General features: G+C 44.3%; 1 protein-coding gene across 3 annotated transcripts in view; it reads left to right on the top strand.

Moving 5' to 3' along the window:
• Positions 1–25622, top strand: part of TDRD9 (tudor domain containing 9) — a 391054-nt gene that overhangs the window by 76379 nt on the left and 289053 nt on the right. For all 3 annotated transcript variants that reach the window (XR_013270091.1, XM_077467571.1, XM_077467570.1), the window contains exons 3-4: positions 9395–9489; positions 17006–17227. Coding sequence is in view for 2 of the 3 variants with exons in the window: in XM_077467571.1 (XP_077323697.1) it covers positions 9395–9489; positions 17006–17227 (317 nt within the window). In the remaining variant the exon portion in view is untranslated. The remainder of the gene's footprint in view (positions 1–9394; positions 9490–17005; positions 17228–25622) is intronic.

The following is a 25622-nucleotide window of genomic DNA, read 5'->3' as shown; positions in this document are numbered from 1 at the left end:
CTTTCCTCCAGCCAGCAGCAGACTTCTGCTAAGTCTGGGGGAGGGGCAGGGGGGGTTCCTCTCCACCAGATGCCCCCTGTGCTGTTTTTACCCCCCCCTCTTCACAGGGAAGGGGTGCTGAAAAAAAGCCAGGCCCCTTCGCCATTTTCTTTCCCCTCACTGCTGATCCCATAGGATTTTTTAAAAGGAAAGGAGAGGGCATGGGGGGGGGGGGAGCTCCAACGCCCAGTGCGGAAAGGATTTGAAAAGTCACCATTGTTGCCGCTGCAAGCTGCGGAAGAACACAAGGGGGGGGGGGGTGGAGGAGGATGAGGGGTAAAAACCTCAAAGGGCTCTAGAATGTCTTCTACAGTCACATGGAAGCCTAGGACCATCTCAAAAAAGATGGCATCCTCCCCTGAGAGTAAAATGGCTGGTCAGTGAGCCATCAGGCGTGACGAGTGTTGCAGCTGCTCTAAACACGCTTAACACTGCAGCCCCTGTATATATTACTAAGGAGGTTTTTTCTTCAACCATTTTAGGCTTGGAGCAAAAAATGTACTCTTTAATTGCATCCCAGAGTGGGACTAAGCGCAAAAGGTCCCCCGTACATTGCTCAGGACTCTCATGCTGAGACACAAGGGGCGGGAGATGACAAATTTCTCTCAGGGGACCAGGAAGAGTCTGACTCCTCTTCCGAAGAAAGGCAGGATCAGGTTCACAAGAAAGATTGTTAGTACAATCTCTCACTGAATTGGTCTGTTCCAAGTTTTTGCTGCCAGTAGCTGAGTTAGTCGATGAGCCCACTTCTGGTTTGGGTTCACTAAAGCTTCCCCAAACTGTTCATGCTTTTCCTTTCAATTGAAGCTAAAAAAAACTTCTTATTATTCAGAGTGCGAGCACCCAGTTAAACAGTTTTCCTCCAAAAAAAAAAGTTTTCAATACTTTATCCTATGGAGGAAGAGTTTAATAAGAAATGGAGGATTCCAGCAATTGATACTGCTATATCCTCTGAACAAAAACCTGACTTGTACAGTAGACAATGCTCAAATGCTGAATGATGCAACAGATAAGAAGCTGGAATTGCTTTTTAAAAACTATATTTTGTTCACAGGTTCAGTGGTTCAGCCTGCGCTGGCAGTCATCGGGGTATCTCAGTCCTCAAAGGACCGGTTTATAGAGGTACTCAAGGTTATTCCTGATCAGCAGACCCAAGATTTGGCCAGGATATCAGGCGTTGTGTTTTATAGTAGACGCTATGAAGGATTCTATTCTCCAGGCCTCACGGCTTATGCTAGGGGCTGGTACATGTGTAGAATCTTATGGTTGAAAAACTGGTCAGCCAAAGCGCCATGCAAAAAGCTCTTGGACAGTTTCCCACTTCATGCTGAGCAGTTATTTGGAGACTATCAGGATAAATCCATCCAAAGAATTTCTAATGGGAAAAATTCCCTCTTACCAGCTAAGAAGAAGTTTAATAGTTTTTCTTTTAGGCAAGCTTCTAATCCAGTGCAAGGAGCATCAGCCTCCAGGCACTCACGACGGCCTCCACTGTCGGGTACAAGGGGTTAACTTCAGGGTCAGTCCCAGGATCAAGAGGCCCTGGGGGATGAAACCAACAAAATGCTAAAACCTCCTTATGAAGGGGTACCCCTGCTCGCTCAAGTGGGTTGAAGATTTCTGCAGTTTTCAAGTGTCTGGCAGGAACAATGTCAAGTAAGATGGGTAGTTTCCTCAATATCTGTAGGTTACAAACTATAGTTTCGAGTGTTTGTCTCCCATTTTCTCAGGTCAAACGTTCCCAGAGATCCAGTAAAAAGTATTTCTAGCTTTGGATCATCACTTGTCTCAGAGTGATATCAGTGGTCCCCTTGGAAGAGCGAGGATTAGGGTTTTATTCAAACCTTTTCACGGTACCAAAACAAAACGGGGATGTCAGACCCGTTTTAGATCTCAAAGATCTAAAACGGTTTTGAATATCCGCTCTTTTCGCATGGAGTCAATCCAATCAGTAGTCTCCATCCTAGAAGGTAGAGAACTTCTGGCGTCAATCCATATCAAGGATGCTCATCTCTGTGCCGGTTTTCCCCGCTCACCCGAAATATTTACTCTTCGAGGTAGAAATTCTTAATTTTCAGTTTGTAGCTCTGCCCTTTGGTCTAGCTACTTCACCTCAAGTGTTTACAAAGGTCCTGGCTCCTCCTTTAGTCATATTAAGGGCTCAAGGTATAACTAGCCTACTTGGACGATCTGCTCTTGATGGATCAGTCTGTAGCCCACTTAAACCAAAGTTTGGTCACCGCTGTCAGCTACCTGGAATGCCTAGGTTGGATTCTCAACCTAGAGAAATCCTCCTTAAAACCATTAAGGAGATTGCAGTACTTGGGGCTGATCATATTGATACAGCTCAGGAGAGAGTGTTTTGCCCCAGGAAAGGATCAGTTCCATAAGGGAACTGATTCAGTTGGTCAAAACAAAGAATAATCCTATTCAAGTTTGCATGAAATTGTTGGGAAAGATAGTGGCTTCTTTCGAGGCCGTTCCTTATGCACAGTTTCTTTCAAGACTGCTGCAAAACAATAGCCTGTCAACTTAGAACAAAAAGGTCAAGGCTCTGGACTTCCTTATGCGTTTATCCCCCAAAGTGTATCGGAGCTTCAATTGGTTGATATCCAAGAATCTTCAAAAACAAAAATCCTTTCTACCAGTTAACTGGAAGGTGGTAACAAAAAATGCAAGCTTTCTGGGGCTGGGGAGCGGTCCTGGAAGAAGCGTCTGTCCAAGGGAAATGGCCCAAATCAGAAATGACCTTGTTCATCAATCTTCCAGAGATTCGGGCAGTACGTCTGTCCCTGAAGGCCTGGACGTTCAGACTACAGAGTTGTCCTGTCAGTCCAATCTGACAATGCCACAGCAGTGGCCTATATCAATCACCAAGGGGGGCATGAGAAGTTGTGCGGCCAAAAGAGGTGAATCATATCCTATCTTGGGCACAAGACAACTTTCCTTGCCTGTAAGCAATTTTCATTCCAGGGATAGGGAATTGACAGGCGGACTAATTCAGTCGCCAACAGTTCCCAGGAGAATGGTCTCTTCACCCTGACATCTGTCAATGTCAGATGGGGTATTCCAGACGTGGATCTGTTTGCGTCCAGGTTCAACAACAAGATCGACAACTTTGTGTCAAGGACAAGTGATTTGATAGCATGTGGAACAGATTCCTTTGTTTTTCCGGGGGATACGTTTTCCCAGATCTATGCGTTCCCTCCTGTTCTGCTTCCATGCCGCCTTTGCAGAATCAAGCAGGAAGGGAAGGAGGTGATTCTTGTGGCTCAGGAGATCTTGTTTTGCAGAGATCGTAAAGATGGTGTTAGGGGGCCCATAGACTCTACCACTATGGCTAGACCTTCTCTCGCAAGGTCGAGTATTCCATCCTTTCTTACAAACGCTAACTTTAACAGTCTGGTTATTGAGACCCACATTCTGACAGACCGTGGGCTTTCAGCTTCAGTAGTTTCTGGTTAATGCTAGGAACCCGGCCTCCAGAATCATACTAGAGTCTGGAATGTCTCCTGGTGTGAACCCCGGGGTTGACACCCCAGGAAATATGTCATATTTAGGATCCTTGAATTTGTGCAGATGGGATTGATTGTAAATCAAGCTGGTCTTGAGTACTATCAAAGGCCAGGTTTCAGCCTTTTCTGTGTTTTCTCTTTTGTTCATTGACAGACAGCTCCAGTAATCTTGACCATAGGGTTATTACGCCACCTTCAGGAGAGGACTAGGCAGAACGTGTAATGTGAAAAAAACAACTATACAGTTCCGCCCAGGGGGCGGTCCCTCTGGTAATAACACCTCAGCCTGCTTCCTGCAACTGTTTTTTTTTTCTGCCTAGTGAAGGACCTAGGCTCCCTGCGGGACCATCGGTCCTGTGATTTTTTTGCTGAATATTTGCCGTTTGCACAAGATTTTAAGATCCTGTGATCTGCTATCAACAGCCGGCTGAGTGACAGGCTGGATAATATAGATCCTTGTAGTCTCCCCAGCCTGGCCATTGAGCATGTGCAGACCCTAGCTATGCGCTGGGTCAGTCACGACATGCCCCTCATGCTTCAGGTGTGACCGGTGAGTGCAATGCTCCAGGGCACACATAACTGTACTAAGAATGTCCCTTTCATTGTGCCGTGGCCAGCAGCCACCCTGTACTGCTCGGGAGTGGGTCTGTGATAGGATGTCCCCAGCTAGTCCAGATGGTAAGTACAGCTCTTCCTGCCCCAGCGGGATTGAGCAGCTGGGCATTACCTGGGAGGTCGATTAGTATTAGGGTCCCTTTCCTCCCTCTTTTCTCCCTGTCCCTATTTTCCCTCCACCTGTGGGGGATGCTGCATGACTGGCTGCTGAGCAGTGTGTGTACCTGAGCCAAGGGTCCTCTGGGGGGCTCTGACCTTAGATTCGGGGCTGCGCTGGGTGTCTGTGTCCCTGCGTGTCTGAAGGTCTGCATGTGCTGATTGCCATAGCGCCGTTCTGCCGCCATTATCTGTTTATTCACTGTGTACAGTTGCTTTTTGGCCTTTTTTTGTATGCCTCAGTGGAAAGCATGGTCAGGGGCCATTTTTCTGTAGCTTGTTGGCCATTTTCTTTGTGATTATGTCCCTTATACAGGGCGGCCGGCCGACGTTTTGTTGTAACCCAGCATTGTTTTTATCCTCAGAGTTGGTCCCGGCTGCATTTTATTTATACCAGCGTCTGGCCTAATGGGAAATTAGATACAGCGCCAACAACTGGTCATTGAGGTCCACCCCTCCATGTTAAGGTTATATTCATGGACACGGGTTTCTCCACAACACCAGTTGGCATAGGAATTTGGGCTGTTGTGTCTGCATGAAGGGAGGACAGAAGAAAAACATTCTTATCCCTCCACTTATCAGTGAGCAAATTATTACATCTCAAGCAGGCTCAGAATTAGGGAAGTACGGGTGCTGCAGAAGTGGTAGGTTCCCAATTAGGTTTGACTAATAGAGCAGGAAGGGCACTATGGGCTCGACGGGCCTGTTTTTTTCTTGGTGGCAGCGAGACACTACTTGTGCTTGCCACCATACCAGCTTGAACTGCACTTGGGGAACTTGCAACGTCACCACGTGTTAATGCAGTGCTGGATGTAAAAAAGGATGTACTAGGCCGCTGGTGCTGGCCAGGTCATCAGAAGGATGAGCGGCAGTAGTACTGGCTCTCTCCTCCATATGAGGGACCTGCGGTTCTTGCACCTCAACGACAGAACGGGGTCTGGTATGCCTGACCTTGGCAGGGACCCCAACTCCGTTGTGAGAGCTGTCAGGGTGCGGCTGCTGTCTACAGGCTTGTATTCTGAGCCTGAATCTGACAGATGAGTGACTTCTCTTCACTATCTGTCCTGCTCAGAAATGTGTAGGCCTTTTCACTACTGTACCTTGGATTTGACACTTGGGTCTCTAAATTTACTGGTACACTAGTGAGACTCGCGGAGAAAAAGCTCCCGACTGTCAGTGACTGATGCAAACGCTACCAAAAAACTTAACATTCACAGGGATCAGGCCTGACTCTGCGAACGCTGCAGTTATGTGTTTAGTAAGTGACAGTTATCGATTGATACTGCACTTGGCTGGGCGGGGGCTAAATGCAGGTGCTAGCAGGTATCTGGGCTGACCCCACTAACACTGCCTTTTGGGAACCCTTAGCTGCTGGGGACGCTAATATAGTTCTGATCAGATATCGATCCGTTCAGACACTATACTACTAAGGGAGACATATTGTGCATGGGTATAAGCACTACTGGCACTAATCTTACGCTGCCTAGGGTGACGCAGACCCTATTTGACGCTAAAACCTAACTTTGATCACCCTACCGGGGATCAGCGGCTTAAAACTTTATTGGGTAAAATACGACGGGTGCCCTGGCGCTATAAAAAAAAACTAGCTAAATTGGGTCACCCATGACACTTATACAGTGGTCACAGGTGATGGGGTAAAAAGGAGTTAAACCTTTATTTTGGGGGAGGGGCTCCCTAGACCTATCTGGGCCTAAAACTAATTGCACAAATGCTGATTTTTGTCACCAGTGATGTGTCCAGTACAGCGATCGATTAAAAAAATCTGATAGCTGTACTGGGTGACAGTGATGGTGGTGAAGGGGTTAACACACGGGGGGGGGGGGAGATCAGGGGTGAATTGTGTGCCTACATGACCTGTTGTCAGTATAGTGTTGTGCAACTCACTTTTAGATGTTATGTCTCCTTGGTCTTGAGCGGAAATGACCGACACGAGGAGAGATGACATCACTTCTCCTGTAAGTGTTACACGACGGGAAGGATCTCATTCGCCAGGACCGATCACCAGGTCCAGGCCAGATTTCATTGGCCTGGGCCTGTAGATCGTGTCTGGATCGAATCCGATCGTTGCTGCCGACATAGCATAGTGGGATTTGCGGTCGGGAACAGGTTAAGTAGGAAACCATCTTAGATGTATTTTCACTCCAAAATTCAATAAAAAATATTTTTTTAAGTGTGTGTGTGTGTGTATATATATATATATATATTATATATATATATATATATATATATATATATAAAATCTATCTCAACCCTGCTCATTGCGCATCTATACTAATGCACACGTACTTTATTAATTATATTTGCCATTACATTTCTTTGTATGTATTAGCCAATTTAGTGCCATGCTGTCTCTTTACATCAAACTTCTGTTGCCCATATCTGTAAGGCTGTCACCTTATCTTCTGTTCATACCTTCTCCAATGTCTACCAGGTTGATATGCAGGCCTCCTGCAGATGCAGCCTTTGTCCTCAAGGCACTTCTATTGTCACTCTGAGTTAGTGTTTGTAAAGGCAGGATTTTTTATTTATTTTTTATTTATTTATCTTACTGCATGACAAGTAGTAAAGTAAAAAAAAAAAAACACTGCATGCAGCCCCCCCAATACTTTGATCTTTTTATTCAGTGATGTGCCTGAGAGCCAAGGCTCTCCTGGGGGTCTCGCTCCTGATTCTCAGATACAGCAGCTGGAGCTATTGGATCCCACTGCTGTCAATGAGAGCCGGTGGCGATGGATTGACAGAATTTTTATTTATTTTTATAATATATATGCATTTTTTTATATATATCTGTTACTGATTAAAATTTTCGTGTTCAATTAATCGATTATTATTTTTTTTTTGATTGACCTATTTCGATTAATTATAACGCACATACAGATCAACTACTTTTAGCTGATCTCCTTGCATTGCAACTCTGAATTAGTCAGTGGTAAATGTGGTATACACTATATACAATCACCCGACACTAGTGAGTTTCCACAATCCATGACTTAACTTCACAGTTCACACAAATACGTTTTAAGTTCAAACTGTAGCATTGACGTAAGTAATTTTTTTTATTTTTTATTAAACTTTAAGAAAAACGTAGAAAGTTAGTTAAAATTTAATTATAAAACTTATCTAGTATATTAACTGCCAGTCACATTATAGTAGACAAGTAGGAATCACTTTAGCCAGTCACGCAGACATACTAGAGTGTTTAACCCCTTCCCATTCCTCCCATAGTCATATGTCTGTGGAGGGGATCTCCCATCCCGGGCAGGCATCACCTTCTCTTCCCGATGGCATAGGAGGCATGTGTGAGATGTCCGGGCACCTGCAATTGCTCGTGATAAAGCAGGAACATGGATCTGTGTGTAAACACAGATCCACATCCTGTCAGGGGAGAGGAGACAGATTGTGTGTTCCTAGTATATAGGAACACTGCTGGGTCTCCTCCCCCGGTCAGTCCCTCCCTCAGAACACATTTAACCCCTTGATCGCCCCCTAGTGTTAACCCCTTCCCTGCCAGTGACATTTATGCTTTAATCAGTGGCTAATTATAGCACTGATCACTGTGTAAATATTTTCAAAAAGTGTCAAGTGTCCGATCTGTCTGCCGCAATGTCGCAGTCGCAATAAAAATCGCAGATCGCCATTACTAATAAAAATGCCATGAATCAACCTATTTTTAGGTGCTATAACTTTTGCGCAAACCACTCAATGTTTGTTTTGATTTTTGGTTTCAAAAAAGTAGAATGCATATATCGGCCTAAACTGAGGGGGAATTAAAAAAAAAATTAAAATTTTTTGGGGATATTATCGCCAAAAATATTGTGTTTTTCAAAAAATGTCTTTTTTGCCCTATGAACAAAATAAAAGAGGTGATCAAATACCTGCAAAAGAAAGCTCTATTTGTGTGTGTGTGTGTGTGTGTGTGTGGGGGGGGGATCAAAATTTCATTTGGGTACAGTGTTGCATGAACGTGCAATTGTCATTCAAAATGTTTCAGTGCTGATAGCTGAAAATTTGCCTGGGCAGGAAGGGGTTGAAAGTGCCCTGTATTGAAGTGGGTAAACTAATATTTTAGTCACATTTTTGTCAATCTTGGCTTAAAAAAAAAAAAAAAAAAACTTCTCTTGCAGTGAGAAGTAAAAATGCATTTTTTGTTTGATTTAGCCATTGCAGGTAAAACTTTTTATAAGGTTGTATAGGCTTTTACTGTGGTGGAAATGCAATGATAGCATGGATGTGCTAAGAGCATACCTTTTTAACAGCTTGAGCTTTCTCCCGAGTGTGATCAAGTCATGTGGAAATGCCATGTCTACACTGTGACATGTTGACGTTTGCCAGAAGGAATCTTAGGTTTATCCTGTACATCACCACATTCTATCACAAATGCTTTATCTCTTCATGCCGAGTTTATATTCTGTACTATATTGATTTGGATAGATGTTTGAGTTAACTGGTGAGCGCATATGTTCCAGACAATGACATGCATATGAGCAGCCTTTGATATTTATGCAAAGTCATCACAGGAAACTGGTACTCATTGGAATATTTTATTTTTGGAGACCACACTACCGTGCTACCCTTCTCCTCTTCTGTCTTGGCTTTAGCAGTGGCCAATGATAGTCTTTCTCCTTCTCCTGGAAACAGGGACCCCCCCCCCCCCCCCCCCCTCCGCAGAACTGCACCCAATCTCTTCCCCATCATAAAAGCTGGCGATCGCAGCTACAGCAAAGTTAGAGAACCAAACAGTGTTTCCCATCTTTTACAATGTGTGGGGGCACAGTGCCTCCCCACTCAGTGCAGGTGTGGCTTGGGAAATTTGTAAATTGGAATGCATTAGTGTCTCGCTGACACTTCCCTGCGCTGCTGGGGAGGGAGTAGAGTGCCGGCAAAACAGGCTTCGAGTGCCGGGGTTTGCCTACCCCTGCTCTAGCCTGATCTAGGTCATGTTAAAATATTTGTTTTTATGTTGATGCCTAATATCTTTTAAAGCAAAACAAAATGGTTTTAGTAATTTTTTCAATTGCAAGCAATATTTTGTTTTAAATTGTTTTCAGATTGCGGTCGTAAAGCTAATGGAGTAAAGGAGATGCCAGCGCCAGATCATGATTTTGCATATCCAGTTTTGCCCATATTGAAAAACAGAGAAGAGGTACATTACTGTTCCAATTAACTGATGCTTTGGTGTATATAGTGTGTGTGTGTGTGTGTGTGTGTGTGTGTGTGTGTGTGTGTGTGTGTGTGTGTGTGTGGGGGGGGGGGGGGGGGGTTTCACTAGGGGTTATATGCAGGGATGCACCGAATGGTTGTTTTTTTTTTTTTTTTTTTTTTGTACAGATACCGAAAATAAATCTTCCTTGATCCTGAAACTGATACCGAAACAGCACCGATACCAAAATTGACTGTTTAATAAATATTTTTTTACAGGAGATGGTCAGAGATTGGGGACATGCTACAGGAGATGGTCAGAGACTGGGGGCATGCTACAGGAGATGGTCAGACTGGGAGCATGCTACAGGAGATCAATGCAGCCTCACCAGTGCACATCATATGCAGCCTACCAGTGCCCAGCAGCCTACCAGTGCCCATCATGTAGCCTGCCTGTGCCTCACCAGTGCATATAAACATACACACAAAAACACGCGCACATGCACATATAACACACACACACACACACACACACACACACACACACACACACACACACACACACACGCGCACATATAGCACATATAGCACATATAGCACATATAGCACATATAGCACATATAGCACATATAGCACATATAGCACATATAGCACATATAACACATACACACACACACACACGCACATATAACACATACACACACACGCACATATAACACATACACACACACACACGCACATATAACAAATACACACACACGCACATATAACACATACACACACACACGCACATATAACACATACACACACACACACGCACATATAACACATACACGCACATATAACACATACACACACACACACGCACATATAACACACACACGCACATATAACACATACACACACACGCACACGCACATATAACACATACACACACACACACACGCACATATAACACATACACACACACACACACACACGCACATATAACACATACACACACACACACGCACATATAACACATACACACACACACACACACACACGCACATATAACACATACACACACACACATATAACACATAAGCACATACAACACACGCACGCACGGTATGTTTCAGCGGCCGAAATTTTGTGCATCCCTAGTTATATGCAGTTACCTTCAGTTAACTGAAGACTGACAAAAAGTTGCAGGCACATGCCCTGAAAATCCGATCTGTAGTCTCCTTCCTACAAGGAGGAGATCTTCTGGCGTCCATCGACATCAAGGATGCTTATCTCCATGTGCCAATTTTTTTCCCCGCTCATCAGAAATTTCTGTTCTTCAAGGTAGAAAATCGTCACTTTCAGTTTATAGCTCTAAGTTTCGGACTGGCTACTGCACCTCGAGTGTTTACAAAGATCCTGGCTCTTATTTTAGCCAGGTTAAGGGCCAAAAGTACAACAATACTAGCCTACTTAGACGATCTACTTGCGATAGATCGGTAGCCCGCTTAAATCAAACTGTGGTCACCAGTCTCCTACCTGGAAGACCTAGGTTGGATTGTCAACCTAGAAAAATCCTTATTGAAACCTTCAAGGAGATTGCAGTACTTGGGGCTGATCATAGATATAGTTTAAAAGAGGGTGTTTCTGCTAAAGGACCAGTTCCTTTATGGTGGTCAAATCGAAGAAGAATCCTTCTATTAGTCTTTGCATGAAATTGTTGGGAAAGACGGTGGCTTCCTTCAAGGCCATTCCTTATGCGCAGTTTCATTTGAGATTGCTACAAAACAGTATCCTATCTACTTGGAACAAGAAGGTCCATGCTCTGGACTTTACACTGAATTTATCCCCTAGTGTGCATCAGAGCCTCAATTGGTGGTTGATGTCCAAGAATTTTCAAAAAGGTAAATCTTTTCTGCGAGTCACCTGGAAGGTGGTAACAGATGCCAGCCTTTTAGGCTGGGGTGCAGTATCTGTCCAGGGGAAATGGTCCATCTCAGAGGGCCTTGCCCATCAATATTCTAGAAATTGGGGCAGTACGCCTGGATGTTCTGACGGAATTATCCTGTCAGGATTCAATCAAACAATGCCACAACAGTGGCCTACATCAATCACCAAGGGGGCGCGAGAAGTTGTGCAGCCCGGAGAGGTGAATCATATTCATTCTTGGGGAGAAAGCAACAATCCTTGCCTATCGCCTTTTTTCATTCCAGTGATAGAGGATTGGCAGGCGGACTACCTGAGTCACCAACAAATCCCGACATCTTTCTGTCAATATGTCAAAAATGGGGAGCTCCGGACGTGGATCTGTTTGCGTCCAGGTTCAACAAGATTGACAACTTTGTGTCAAGGACAAGGGATCCGATGGCATGCAGAACAAATGCCTTGATCTTGGGATCAGTTATCACTGATCTATGCTTTCCCTCCTGTTCTGCTGCTTCCGCAGCTTCTTCGCAGGATCAAGCAAGAAGGGACGGAGATCTTGGTTTGCCGAGATCATAAAAATTGACCCTTGGACCCTATCACTGTGGCCAGACCTTCTCACGCAAGGTCCGGTATTCCATCCCACCTTACAAACTAAATTTGATGGTTTGGCTATTAAGACCCACATTCTAAAGGACCGTGGCCTGTCAACTTAAGTAGTTTGAGCTATGGTTAATGCTAGAAAGCCGGCCTCCAGAATTATATACTATAGAGTCTGGAAGGCTTATGTCTCCTGGTGTGATTCCAGGGGTTGGCACCCCAGAAAATGTCATGGGTAGGAGCCTTGAATTCTTACAAATGGGATTAGAGATGAAGTAGGCCTTGAGTACTATCAAGGGCCATGTGTCGGCCCTGTATTATGACTTCATACCTGTTGTATGACTTTCCTACCAAAAGTAGTATCAAGTTTTCATTTAAACCAAGATATTATTCTGCCTTTTTTTTTTTTCCAGAGCCTCTTTCTGTGATGAAAAATCTCAATTCTCTTGATTTGGTGAGAGAGGTCAAGGTCTACGTGAAAGTGACCGCTCAGATTCATAAAACAATGTTTTGTTTGTGTTGCCAGAAATTGATTTGTCAAGTGATTGCTCAAGCCTATGATTTAACCACTTCAGCCCCGGACCAATTGTCAGCCTAAGCACCAGAGGTCTTTTTACAATTTCGCACTGCACTGCTTTAACTGGTAATTGCGCGGTCATGCAATGTTGTACCCAAACGAAATTTGCATCCTTTTCTTCCCACAAATAGAGCTTTCTTTTGATGGTATTTGATTGCCTCTGCGATTTATTTTTATTTTTTGTGATATAAATGGAAAAAGACCGAAAATTTTGAGGAAAAAAATATATTTTCTACTTTTTGTTATAAGAAAAATCGAATAAACTCAATTTTAGTCATACATTTAGGGCAAAATTTATTCAGCCACATGTCTTTAGTAAAAAAAAAATGTCAATAAGCGTATATTTATTGGTTTGCGCAAAAGTTATAGCCTCTACAAACTAGAGTACATTTTCTGGAATTTACACAGCTTTTAATTTATGACTGCCTATCTCATTTCTTGAGGTGCTAAAATGGCAGGGCAGTACAAACCCCCCCCCCCCCCCCAAATGACCCCATTTTGGAAAGTAGACACCCCAAGTAAATTGCTGATGGGCATGTTGAGCCCATTGAATATTTTTATTTTTTTGTCCCAAGTGATTGAATAATAACAGAAAAAAAGTTTACAAAAAGTTGTCACTAAATGATATATTGCTCACACATGCCATAGTTCTATGTGGAATTGCACCCCAAAATATATTCTGCTTCTAAGTACGGGGATGCCACATATGTAAGACTTTTTGGGAGTCTAGCCACGTACGGGACCCCGAATACCAATCACTGCCTTAAGGATTTCTAAGGGTGCAAGTTTCGAAGGCCATAAAATGCCAAAATAGCACAAACCCCCCCAAATGACCCCATTTTGGAAAGTAGACACCCCAAGCTATTTACTGAGAGGCATGTTGAGCCCATGAAATATTTTATATTTTGCCACAAGTTACAAGCAGGAATATTACAAATTTTTTTTTTTTTTTGAACAAAGTTGTCACTAAATGATATATTGCTCACAGATGTTATGGGCATAAGTGAAATTACACCCCAAAATAAATTCTGCTTCTCCCGAGTACGGGGATACCACATGTGGGGGACTTTTTGGGAGCCTAGCTGCGTACCGGACCCCGAAAACCAAGCACTAACCTAGCACTGCCTGGGGCGCCGCAGACCCTGACCCTAAAACCTAATTGATATCACCCGCCAGGTGATCAGGGGGTTAAACCTTTATTGGGTAATAAATGGTGGGTCGTTGGTTTTACACTATCTGGAGCCTTTGTTTTTCCCTATATGACACTAGGTTGAGCTGGGAGTGATATATGGAGTAACAGCTATAGTCCCACTGTGTGGGAGATCTGGGATCGCTTAAGGGGAACAGCTACCTGGATATGCATTTAATTATATTCTGCTTGTGGTGACCCTCTGTAACGGGGGGTCGCTTGGAGCTGGTAAGGAGCCAATTTATTTGTCTGGTGACGGGAAAGAGCACATCACACTTCTGGAGAAAAAATTTAATCTGTGTGCTTCAAATCCAGTTATTCACATGAAGATTTTCTCACTGGTGTTTGATTAATCATATGGACACTTTGCATTAATAATTTGTCATATAATTATATGGACGTTATAAAGAGTTGATCATTTTTCATTATCATTTTTATTTTGTTTCTCATCTCGTGCATTTTTCAATTTTTGGGGTGTTTAATTTCAGGTGTATATTTTGTTTTGGGCTATTTTCCATTTTTTTATGTTTTTTATTTACCACATTAATGACACTTAATCGTGTTTCACTTTAAACTAATTTTGCACATTTATGCATATACATTTGAATGCACAATTTTTAAGGTGACTCTAGAGGTTCAATTTTTGATGTTCTTTATTCTTTTGTTTAGTGTGTGTGTGTATATATATATATATATCTCATTCATTTTGGGATTCTGAGGTTAGCGCAGTTCTTATTTTTTTTTCCTTTTGTCCCGCAAGTCGCCTTATCTGGTTATCTGCCGAAGGTGGTTTTAGCGTTGCACATCAATGAAGACATTGTGTTACCATCTTTGTGTCCTAAACAGACACATCCTAAGGAGGTGGCCCTCCAGTCCCTGGACGTGGTCCGGGCTCTATGGGTATATTTGTCTGATGTGGCTCCCTTTTGGAAGTCCGACTCTATTTTGGTAGCTGGTCCGAGAAAAGGCATGGCAGTCTTGTCGGCCACCATTTCCAGGTGGATCAGACAGATTGTGGTACAGGCCTATGCCTTGAAGGGGGGGGGGGGTGCGCCCCCTTTCCGGTTATGGCCCATTCCACCAGGGCAATTGGAACCTCTTGGGCCTTCCGAGATCAACCGTCAGTCGCTCAAGCGTGTAAAGAGGCGACTTGGTCTTCTGTTCACACATTTACAAAATTCTACAAGGTAGATGTCAGTGCATTGGCTGATGCCTGTTTTGGCTGCAAGGTTTTGCAGGCGGACGTGTAATTCGATATAAAAAGAAACAATCGGTGCACACTAAATCCTAATACACACACAAATTGCAAGCTGAACACCATAACGCAAATAACAAATCTTAGAATAAAGAAATGGAAAGAGTGCAGATCAATAAATAAAAATACATTCACTTAATAAAATTCATGAGCTATTAAGGTGCCAAAAAACACTATAAAAAGACACCCAATAGAGAACAAGCAAAACTTGTCACACAGTTAATACAGTCCATACAGTTCATAAGCTGATGAAAGGCTGAATACTGCTTTGAGAAAACACCTGGTGCACGCCACACGTATTATAACATCTATATGGTAATTCCTCCACCAAGTAGATGGGGTACTCTTACCAAATACGTAGGACCACTGAATAAACGGTCAGAAAAGCTTGTTTCCACTCATAAGTGAAGGCGATGCTCCAATGCAAGAAAGTGTACCCAAAATCAGAGAAACAAAAAAGAAACAATTTCAGTGTAGACTGTACCGATCGATTTATTGATACAAATAGCAAACAAACTAACGCACAGCTGGGAGAGTAAAGTGCTTCCAATATTGCTCCACAGCATTCAGTATTTTAAAAAGTAGTGGTAACAAAGTGACAAGTACAAAAGCTGCAGATGGTACGCGGGTGACGACCACAATCAATTGCACTTACATTTATTTATTTTTTGACAAACAGTTCCCTTAAGTAAATGCACTGTTGAATTAACGCAAGTTCTGATGCGGTTAGATAAAGGTGGGGACTGCCCGGTTAGTGAAGAGGGTGATGTTTTTATACTGTTTCGCACCCCTCGTTTGACACTGCTTGGGGACGTCCTGATGGTCTAAGTAAAGGAGCTGTCAGTCAGTGAACGTTAGAGAAAATAGTATTTTTGTACTCGCCGTAAAATCCTTTTCTCTGTAGTTCACTGACTGACACAGCACCCTCCCCTGCTATTTTTTACGTTATACTGCTTGTTGATGTACTGAGGAGGCACTGATTGGGGGCACTGATTGGGGGCACTGATTGGGGGCACTGATTGGGGGCACTGATTGGGGGCACTGATTGGGGGCACTGATTGGGGACACTATGGGCACTGATTGGGGACACTATGGGCACTGATTGGGGACACTATGGGCACTGATTGGGGACACTATGGGCACTGATTGGGGGCACTATGGGCACTGATTGGTGGCACTATGGGCACTGATTGGTGGCACTATGGGCACTGATTGGTGGCACTATGGGCACTGATGTATGGCACTTTTTTAATATCTGGGTGGTACTGGTAGGGGGCAGGTGGGCACTGATAAGCTGGCCGTGATCGGGACTGATGGTCCCGATCACAGCCGCCGGTGAACAGGTTTTTTTTCTCTCCTCGCGCTATCAGCGCGAGGGGGAAAAATAGCCGAAAACCGGCTCTGTTTTGTCACATGATCAGCTGTCATTGGCTGACAGCTGATCACGTGGTAAGGGGTCGGGATCGACCCCTGGCTCAGATCTGTGATCAGGCGAGTCTCATAGACTCGCCGATCACAGAGCTCGCCGCGCAGGCCGCTCGTGCACGGGACGGCGTCAAACGTAGTCCCGGCAAAGCAGGTCCGCGCTGTAGCCGTCATTCGGCTATAGTGCGGATCTCTAGTGGTTAATGTGAATGGGTTGGTTTACAAGGTAAGGGTTCTCTAATGCTTTATGGATGTGTTAATGATTAACAGCTGCATTTGTTTTCTTTTATATCTACCTGGGAGTTAAGTTTCTCTACAAATCTAACTTTACTGTTTAAGTCCACTTTAAATTTCGATTGTGTGGCATCTGGGCCAAATCTGAGAGCTGTCATGTATTCACGCAGTTACCTTTTCTGCGTCCCACATGCTTGAAAAACTTGAATGTGAAAGTTTGTCATGCCTTACATGCACTAACCTCATATATTTATATATGCAAGTTACATTTGAATGCATGTGTTTTGTTTATTTTTAAACAGGTTGTTTAAAATAGTTTTTTGTCATTGCAGCTGATCGCTCTTATTGAGTACAACTCAGTGGTAATTATACAGGGTGCCACTGGCAGTGGTAAAAGCACTCAGCTGCCCCAGTACATCCTTGATCACCACATGCAAAATTCCAATTACTGTAACATTGTGGTGACTCAGCCCAGAAAAATTGCTGCATGTAGTATTGCCACATGGATTAGCAAAGAGAGAAAATGTCTTCTAAGTGGCTTAATCGGTTACCAGGTAAGACTTTTATTAGGATTATTTTTTTTTTGTTCCAAAGCATAAAATAAATGATGAACAGAAAAAAATAATTGTATTGGGTTCCTTTTTTGTGTTATGTTTTATGCGCTTTTAAAATCTTTGGGTTCATTTTAAAGGAGAAGTGTGCCATAGCAAAAAATAAACCTACATCCTCCTCTCCCCATGCCAGCTCTTAAGACCCTAAACTGAGCCATAGCACAAGACTGCTGATCACTTGATTTTCGATCTTTCTTGAGCAGAGTGTGGCAGTGCGCTGAGAGGCTAAGCTAGCTGCCAGTCGGACATCTGGGTGGATCCTGTCATTACTGTTTGGATCCCATCCGCAGCCTCGCCTTTGCAGCCTGATCACTGTCCATCTGCAGCTTCACCATTGCCCATCAATGCAACCTGATCAGGCTTCAGTGGTGAGGCTGCAGCTGGGCACTGATCAGGCGGCAATGGTGAGGCTGCATCGATCGGCACTGATGGGAGCCAGTCACGGAAGTCGGTACTGAAGAAAAAGCACGGGGGACGGTTTCTTCACAGAGCTTGCACAGATGTCATCAGCGCAGTACAAAGTAAATATCTCCTAAACGGCGCACGTTTAGGATATATTCACAGTACAGCCAGTACTCCATACACCTACTACTTGACCACTTGGTACTGTTGACCACCCGGTCCTTCTCAATAAACTACATTCTCTTGGCCTCCGAGATTCTGCTTTATCCTGATTCTCTGCCTATCTATCACAGCGCTCCTTCAGCGTCACCTACATCTGTCGCCTCCTCTTCATTGTCCCTTTCTGTGAGGGTCCCCCAAGGCTGTGGTTCTTGGACCCCTTCTCTTTATCTACAACTCCTACCTTGGTTACTTGATAACCGCCCACGACTTCCAATACCACTTATACGCTGATGACACCCAAATCTGTCTACTGCTCACCTCACTCCTTCAGTCTCGTCTCGAATTAATAACTTACTGACATAGCATGGATGTCACTCAACTAAATCTCTCTAAAACCGAGCTATTAACATAACCTCTTAAGCTTCTGAGCAGGGCCCTCTTAAAGTGGTTGTAAACCCTTACAAACCACTTTGACCTACAGGTAAGCCTAGATTAAGGCTTACCTGTAGGTCCAAGAGATATCTCCTAAAACTATACGGTTTAGGAAATATTTACTAAAAGACAGTGATAGCTGTCTACGGCGCATGCCAGCACGCATGCGCACTATCGCCGCTGCTAACGCCGATATGCCGTTAGTGGCGGCTGATGTGCGCATGCGTTGGAGTGACGTCATCGCTGCTATGGCGCTGTGAGTGGCCGGAGCAGCGATACCCAGAAGAAGATGGATGCTCAGGACTACAGGGGACAGCGGTGACATCTCTGGCTCCTGTGTCAGGTAAGTGATACATAATGGGCTACTATGCGATGCATAGTAGCCCATTATGCTTTACCTTTGCAGAGAGACAAAGGAAGTAAACCCATTAGGGTTTACTTCCTCTTTTTAATCCTTTGGTATTTTATTGTATTGTAACTGTATTGTTTCCTTTTATATTGTAAAGCGCTGTGTAAACTGTTGGCGCTATATAAATCCTGTATAATAATACCTGAAGCTTCATTAGGCTTACATAGGCCTACCTATAGGTACAATTTTCAAATGGAGGTTTACAACCTCTAAGTATAAATTTCAACAATAATTCATGGAAATTAGACCTTTTTTGATTGTGGCACTGGGTATTTTGTTTATTTTACAGCAGAGTCTTTAAACGTTGCAAATCTTTTGTTTAACCACTTATGGCCTGCCCGCCCTCATTATACGGCTCTTTGAAGTGGAATATTGTTACCCCACTATCCAATTCCTCAGTGGGTAGTCCACTTAAAGATGAAAGTGGTCTCGGCGGCGGATTTGCCGCAAGATCAGTTTTATCAGTTGCGGGAGAGACCCCCCCCCCCCCCCCCCCTCCTGTCGCTCTCCGGTGCCCTCCACCGCTTACCGGGAGTGATCGGATCCGGTCCCCTGCTTGGCATGAAATAAGGGGAAGATGGCCTCCAGCTGGCTTTATACCTTTGCAGGGCGGAAGTGACGTCCAAACGTCACTTCTGCGCATAGCTCTTAAAGGGACTTTGGTGTGTTTTTATTTTTTATTTTTCCTGAGGTCATATTTAAGAGGTCCTGTCTTGTTTTATTTTATTTTTTTTAACAAGGGATGGTTACATAATTTGTGATAGGAATAAGACAGGTGATGGACACTAGCACGCCCTAAGACCAGAAGTGCACTCCCTATATAACCCCTCCCATTACTCAGTTTTGTAGCCAAGCAATATACGTGTATACCAGGGACTTGTAGTTCTGCAACAGCTGAAGGTCCTCTAATTGCATATCCCTGGTGTATACCAAAGAAGGGAGGGACCTCTGTCCCCTGATGTACTTCAAATAAAAGGATTTTACAGGTAAGCTGTTATTAAAAATCCTGTTTGATTTTCATACATCAGGGGACACAGAGCCATAGTAGTTACTATGTGGGATGTCCCATAGCAATGGCAACTGAAGGAAAGGAGACACCAAAAAAGGTAGGGCATGAAGAGACTAGAGGACTTATACTGCAGCCTGCAGTACACTATGCCCAAAGGCAATAGTCTTATGACCTTTTACATCGATTTGATAGAATCTGGTAAATGTATGGACTGAAGACCAAGTTGCGACCATGCAGATCTGAGCCATGGAGGCCTGGAGATGCACCACCTAAGAGGCACTAACAGCTCTAGTGGCGTGCGCTTTAACATGAAAAGGAGGAATTTTCTTCTTTAGACCAAAAGCTTTTATTCTGCCTGTGCACGTTTAGGACCTTCCGGCAGTACAAACAAAACATTGGTTTTGGGAATCTGAGGCTCTGGGAAAAAATAAGATAATATCCCGGTTTAAATGAAAACCTGTCACAACCTTCAGTAGGAATTAAGGATGAGGCCGCAATACTACCTTATCCTTATGCGTAATCAAATATGGCTCTTTACAAGACAGAGCTGCCAATTCCGGTACCCTTCAAGCTGAGAATATGGCAACCAAAAATTTTCTTGTCAATCGAACCAAGGGAATTTCCCATATAGGCTCAATAGGCTGTTTCTATAAAGCAGACAAGACTAAATTCAAATCCCAAGGATTCAGGGGTGCCCTGACGGGAGGAATAATCTGCTTTACCCCCTGAATAAAGCTACGTACCAGAGAGTGTGAAGCAAGAGGCTGTTGAAAGAATACTGATAAGGCCAAGACCTGACCCTTGATAGTACTCAAAGCCAGCTTCATTTCCAATCCCATTTGCAGGAAGAATCCTACCTATGACACTTCCTGGGATCCACACCAGGAGACATATGCCTTCCAGACTCTATAGTATATGCCAGCTTCCTAGCATTAACCAAAGTAGACACTACTGAAGGGGTTAATCTACGGTCCTTTAGAATGTGGGTTTAAACTGCCGATCCCTTAAATTTAGCGGTTGTAAGGTAGGATGGAATACTGGACCTTGTGCGAGAAGGTCTTACTATAACGGAAGGGTCCCCTACTGACATCTTTATGATCTTGGCAAACCAAGAACTTCGGTGCAATGCTGGGGCCACCAGAACTGCCTCTTTCCGTTCCTGCTTGATCCTGCGAAGAAGGTGCAGAAGCAGCAGAACCGGCGTTAACCCCAGAGATCAGTGAGAACTGGTCCCATGGAATGACCAAGGCGTCTGTTCTGAATGCTAGCAGATCCCTAGTCCTTGACACGAAGTTGTCAGATCCATGTCTGGAACACCCCATCTTTGACATATCGACAGATGTCGGGGTGAAGGGACCAGTCTCCCGGAAACAATTGTTGCCGATTTAAGTAGTCCCCCTGCCAATTTTCTATCTCTGGAATGGAAGTTGACGATAGACAAGGAATGCTGCTTTCTGCCCAAGCTAGAACACGATTCACTTTTTCTTTTTTTTTTGGGCTGCACGACTCCTCGTGCCCCCTTGGTGATTGATGTAGGCCACAGCCTTGAAATTGTCAGATTGAATCCTGACAGGGCAATTCCGTAGTCTGAGCGTCCAGGCCTCTTGGGCCAGACGTACTGCCCGAATTTCTAGAATATAGATGGGCAAGGTCCTTTCTAACTTGGAACACTTCCCCTGGACAGGGGCGCAACAGGCTTACCAGAGGCTCTGCTGCTTGGCAGGAGAAGGAGGAAGTGTTCGGCTCCTGAGCGCTGTTTCCAGCATGAGGCGGTGAGTGCTCAATACACCCCACAGTGGTGACATGTAGTCTTGACAACATTATTATTTTTAAAGGAGACATTCAAAAGAAAATTCTAAAGATTTCCTAGATAACTCCACTTACCTTTCCTGCCGCAGAGTTTTCTGTAGTAATCCAACAGACCCAATTTTCACTTTTCATGGTGGGTTCTGTTCAACCTTCAGGAGCATGGAGGACCCTTGATGAATCCCACAATCCTGGACCGGCAACCGCACCCTGCCAGTAAAAACCTTATGGCCTCACTACCAAAAAGTCCTGGATCCCAGCTCTCTAAAAAGAGAAGCATTCACAGGCAAAACCTCGTTTCTTCAGATACGAGGCCCGGGTACCATTCAATTTGGCCCAAAATAGAACACTTTGGATCCGGTCAGCATGGCTAGCCCCAGCAAGGTTTTCTCCAGTGGAGCTCAGCACAGCACATTACTCAAGACCAACACCTTAGACACTGGCAAAAAAACAGAGGTACTCCCAGTAATGGGAGGAGTTATATAGGTAGGGCACTTCATGTCTTGGGTCGTGCCAGTGTCCATCTGAAGGTGGCCTATAACCTAAATGATAACTACTATGGCTATGTGTCCCCTGATGTATGAAAATAAAATAAGAATTTTCTCCCTTCGCCTTTCAGGACAGCACCTTGGTGAGAGCGTAGCTCCAAATCTTCACAGGAAACACTGTGTGACAACGCCCTTTTTAAAAGCAGCTGCTTCCACAATGCCATCAGTTTTAGTGTTTCCTCTGCCATGGTGGAAGCACTGCTGGGGAACCAGAGGGGCTGTTCTCTCTGCAAGGAGAAGGTTTTGGCAGTACCCTCAAATTTTATTCTCAAGACCAGCCCAGCACCTAACTGCATGAGAGGGGGGTGTTTCAGTGTCCCTTCCTTCACCGACTCACAGGAGTAATGGGCTGCTGGAGGTCGTCCACCCATGGTGTTCGGGGGGCCACAGGTGTGCTCAGAACGAGCGAGGCCTCAGCATGGCGGCGTTGAATTCCAGACAGCGAGTGACGCCTGTTCCGGTGGGCAGAGACTTCCGGCGGGGCGTAGCAGCAATCCTGCTGGAATGCAGGAGGAAGGGGCGGGTCCTCTGGCCGGGACTTCCTTTTGTTTGGCACATGGAGGACATAATTCAAAAGCACACAGGCAGTGGCTGAAACATTTCTTATGGAGGAAGAATCAGCAGCAATGGCGGATGCAGGCGCCCAGGTTCCTGGCCAGTCCCAGGTAGGAGTGTACAGCAGTGCCTCTTTCCTTGTAAATCACTGGGTGTTTTTTTTTTTTTTATTTCTTTTTTTTGTTGAAAAAAAAAAACCTGCAGCTGTCTGCTTTGGTGTAAACGTTCCATTAGCAGTTCAGCAAGGAGTGAGACTCTGGGCACTTAGGGTGTTGGCTGTGGGTTCTATCCTTTCTCCTTTTTAGAGGCTGTAGTTAAAAGGGATCTGAGGGTTATTTTTGTTTTTCTGTTTCAGAAAGCTGCTGCTAAGTCAGAGAACTTCAGGGGAAAAATGCCTCTCATGCAAAAATCCTTTAAGGGACTCTTGGCCCAAACCACTGTGCAGATCCTGCTTTGCGGATTTAAGAGTCCTAACAGGAGTGCAAGGAGCTCTTATCTTCTGTAAGAAAATAATAAGCAAAGGCCCAAGGACAGTGCGCTCCCTTGTGAAAAAGCGTGGCCAGAGTTCCAGCCAAGAACAGCGCTCTCGGTCCAGTCTCCCTCCGTCCACTATTATGAAGGTGGAAAGTGAGTCTGAGGAAGAAAGGGAAAGCATTCCTCCCTCAACCATTGATTCTGAGGATTAGGAGGAGGAAGAAGCGGCCAGATCATCTAGATAGAAACTTTCACTCGAGGAGGTGGATGATCTACTACTTTCCTGGAGATCCAGGAAGAAAACACCCAGCTGTCAGTATATGACAAAATGTACCAAGGGCTGGAGGAGATTAAACAGTCTAACTTGTGCATAAAGTTTTAACAGACCCTATTAAAAAAAAAAAGTGGAAAGATCCAGAAAAAGGGCAGTTTTTCTCTAAAGTCCTTAAAAGGTTTCCTTTTGAGGAAAACAAGGAATTTGTGTGGAATAAAAAACAAAAAAATGCCTCTTCAGAAGTGTCTAGGAAGACTGATTTAGCCTTTGAGGATATGGGGATTCTCAAAGATGTGATGGACAAAAGGGCAGATGGGCTACAGAAAAAAGACTGGGATTCATCTTTAGCCAATCTGAAACACACAATGGCAGCTACAGTTGTAGCTAGGAATTTGGAGTGTTGGCTAGACCAACCTAAGAATCATGTTGTAGCAGGTACCTCCAGAAAATATATATTGGAGTCCTTCCCTATCTGTAAGGATATCTGCCAGATCCTCAGAGCTTGTTAACTTAGCAAGACAAGACCTCTGGCTAAAGACTTGGTCAGTGGATTCGGCTTCTGATGTAAAACTCAGCGGAATTCCCTTTTCAAGGTACCTGATGTTCAGGCCAGAACTGGAGGCTATCCTTGACAGGACTGCAGACAAAAAAGCTTTCCCACAGAAAAAGTGGCGCAGCAGAGCAATTTTTTTTTTTTTGTCATTTTTGACAAACCGTTAAGGGAAAAGACCCTGGAATCCTCAGAGGAAGAGGCAGAGGTGGGATACTTTTTAGAAACCCCGAGCAATCCCCTAAAAAAACAAGGACGATCTCCCAGTAGGCGGGAGACTTCAGGACGACTTGCCAGTTTTTGGAAAAAAACAAGAAGTCCATTTTGTTCTGGGGTTAATCAAACAGGGTTATTACATCACAAACCTGCCAAGGGATCAGGAGAAGGCTCTGACTATGAAATCTGATGCAACAAAGTCACCTCTCAGGTTCCAAAATGTCAAGAGGGGAAAGGATTTTACTCCCATATTTTTTCTGGTCAAAAAACAATCAGGAAAGTTCCTCCTGATTCTCAATTTGAAGGTTCTGAATCAATCCATAAAATACAGAAAATTCAGGATGGATTCGAATTTCTCGATAAGCTTACTGACCCCCAAGTGTTACATTGCTTCCATCGACTTGAGAGATGCCTATCTCCATATTCCAATAGCACCCCCATCGCAAAGTTTCCTGCGTCTTGCAATCAATCTGGGGCAAGGGGAGCTTTGGCATCTGCATTTCCGAGCTTTGCCCTTTGGCCTTTCCTCCTCTCCCAGAGTATTCACGAAAGATGGCAGATGCCGTGGAGCCCCTGAGGCTGAAAGGGATTCCAATAGTGCCCGATTTGGACGATCTGCTAGTGTTTACCGACTCAAAGATTCAAGTAGAAGTTAATCTTAAAATAACTCAAGCACTAAAGAGTTTGGGTTGTCTTCTCAACCTTCAAAAGTCAAACCTAATACCATCTCGAAGGATAAGGTTTTGGGGTACGAAGTTGATTCATTAGAACAGAGAATATTTCTGCCCCAGGAGAAAATATGAAGATGCAGTCAGTTCTGAGAGCACTTTAATTCAGCTCAGAGATTTTCGTAAGACAAGCCATGTCGGCTCTGGGCCTGTTGACAGCGGCAATTCCCTCGGCACAGTGGGCCAGGTTCCATGCTCGTCCACTGCAGGTGGATATCTTGAGGAATTGGTCATACCAGGAACCTCTGGAGAAGACGTTCTTCATAGCAAAGCGAAGTTCTTCAAGAGCTCGGGTGGTGGAGAAACCAAAGAAACATTTCAAAAGGGCTTCTGGTTACCGGGAAGGACCAGAGAAGACTGACCAGATGCCAGCGCATGGAGATGGGGAGCCCACCTAGAAGAACAAACAGTTCAGGGGGTTTGGTCCAAACCAGAGGCAAGAAGGTCATCGAATTAGAGAGAGTTGAAGGCTATTCACCTAAGCCTTCTCTGCTTCCAGAAAGTTCTAGTGAAACAGCATGTGCCAATATTGTCGGACAATATGACGGCGGTATTATATTTAACAAAGCAAGGGGGCACAAAAAGCAGAACCTTCATGGAGCTAGCTTATCAAATTCTGAGAAGGGCAGAGAACAAGTTGGCCTCTCTCTCCGCAGTCCATTTGAAGGGGACGGAAAAGACCCTGGCAGATCTCAGCAGGAGAGAAATAAGGGAAGCCGAGTGGTCTCTAAATCAAGAATTATTCGAGATGATCTCCAGAAGCTGGGGTTTTC

The sequence above is a fragment of the Lithobates pipiens genome, unplaced genomic scaffold, assembly GCF_037356315.1.
Source record: "Lithobates pipiens isolate NorthernLeopardFrog02 unplaced genomic scaffold, aLitPip1_a1.2 Scaffold_57, whole genome shotgun sequence".
NCBI lineage: Eukaryota > Metazoa > Chordata > Amphibia > Anura > Ranidae > Lithobates > Lithobates pipiens.
The sequence above is the reverse complement of the archived record's forward strand: the minus strand, read 5'-3'. Positions and strand labels throughout refer to the sequence as shown.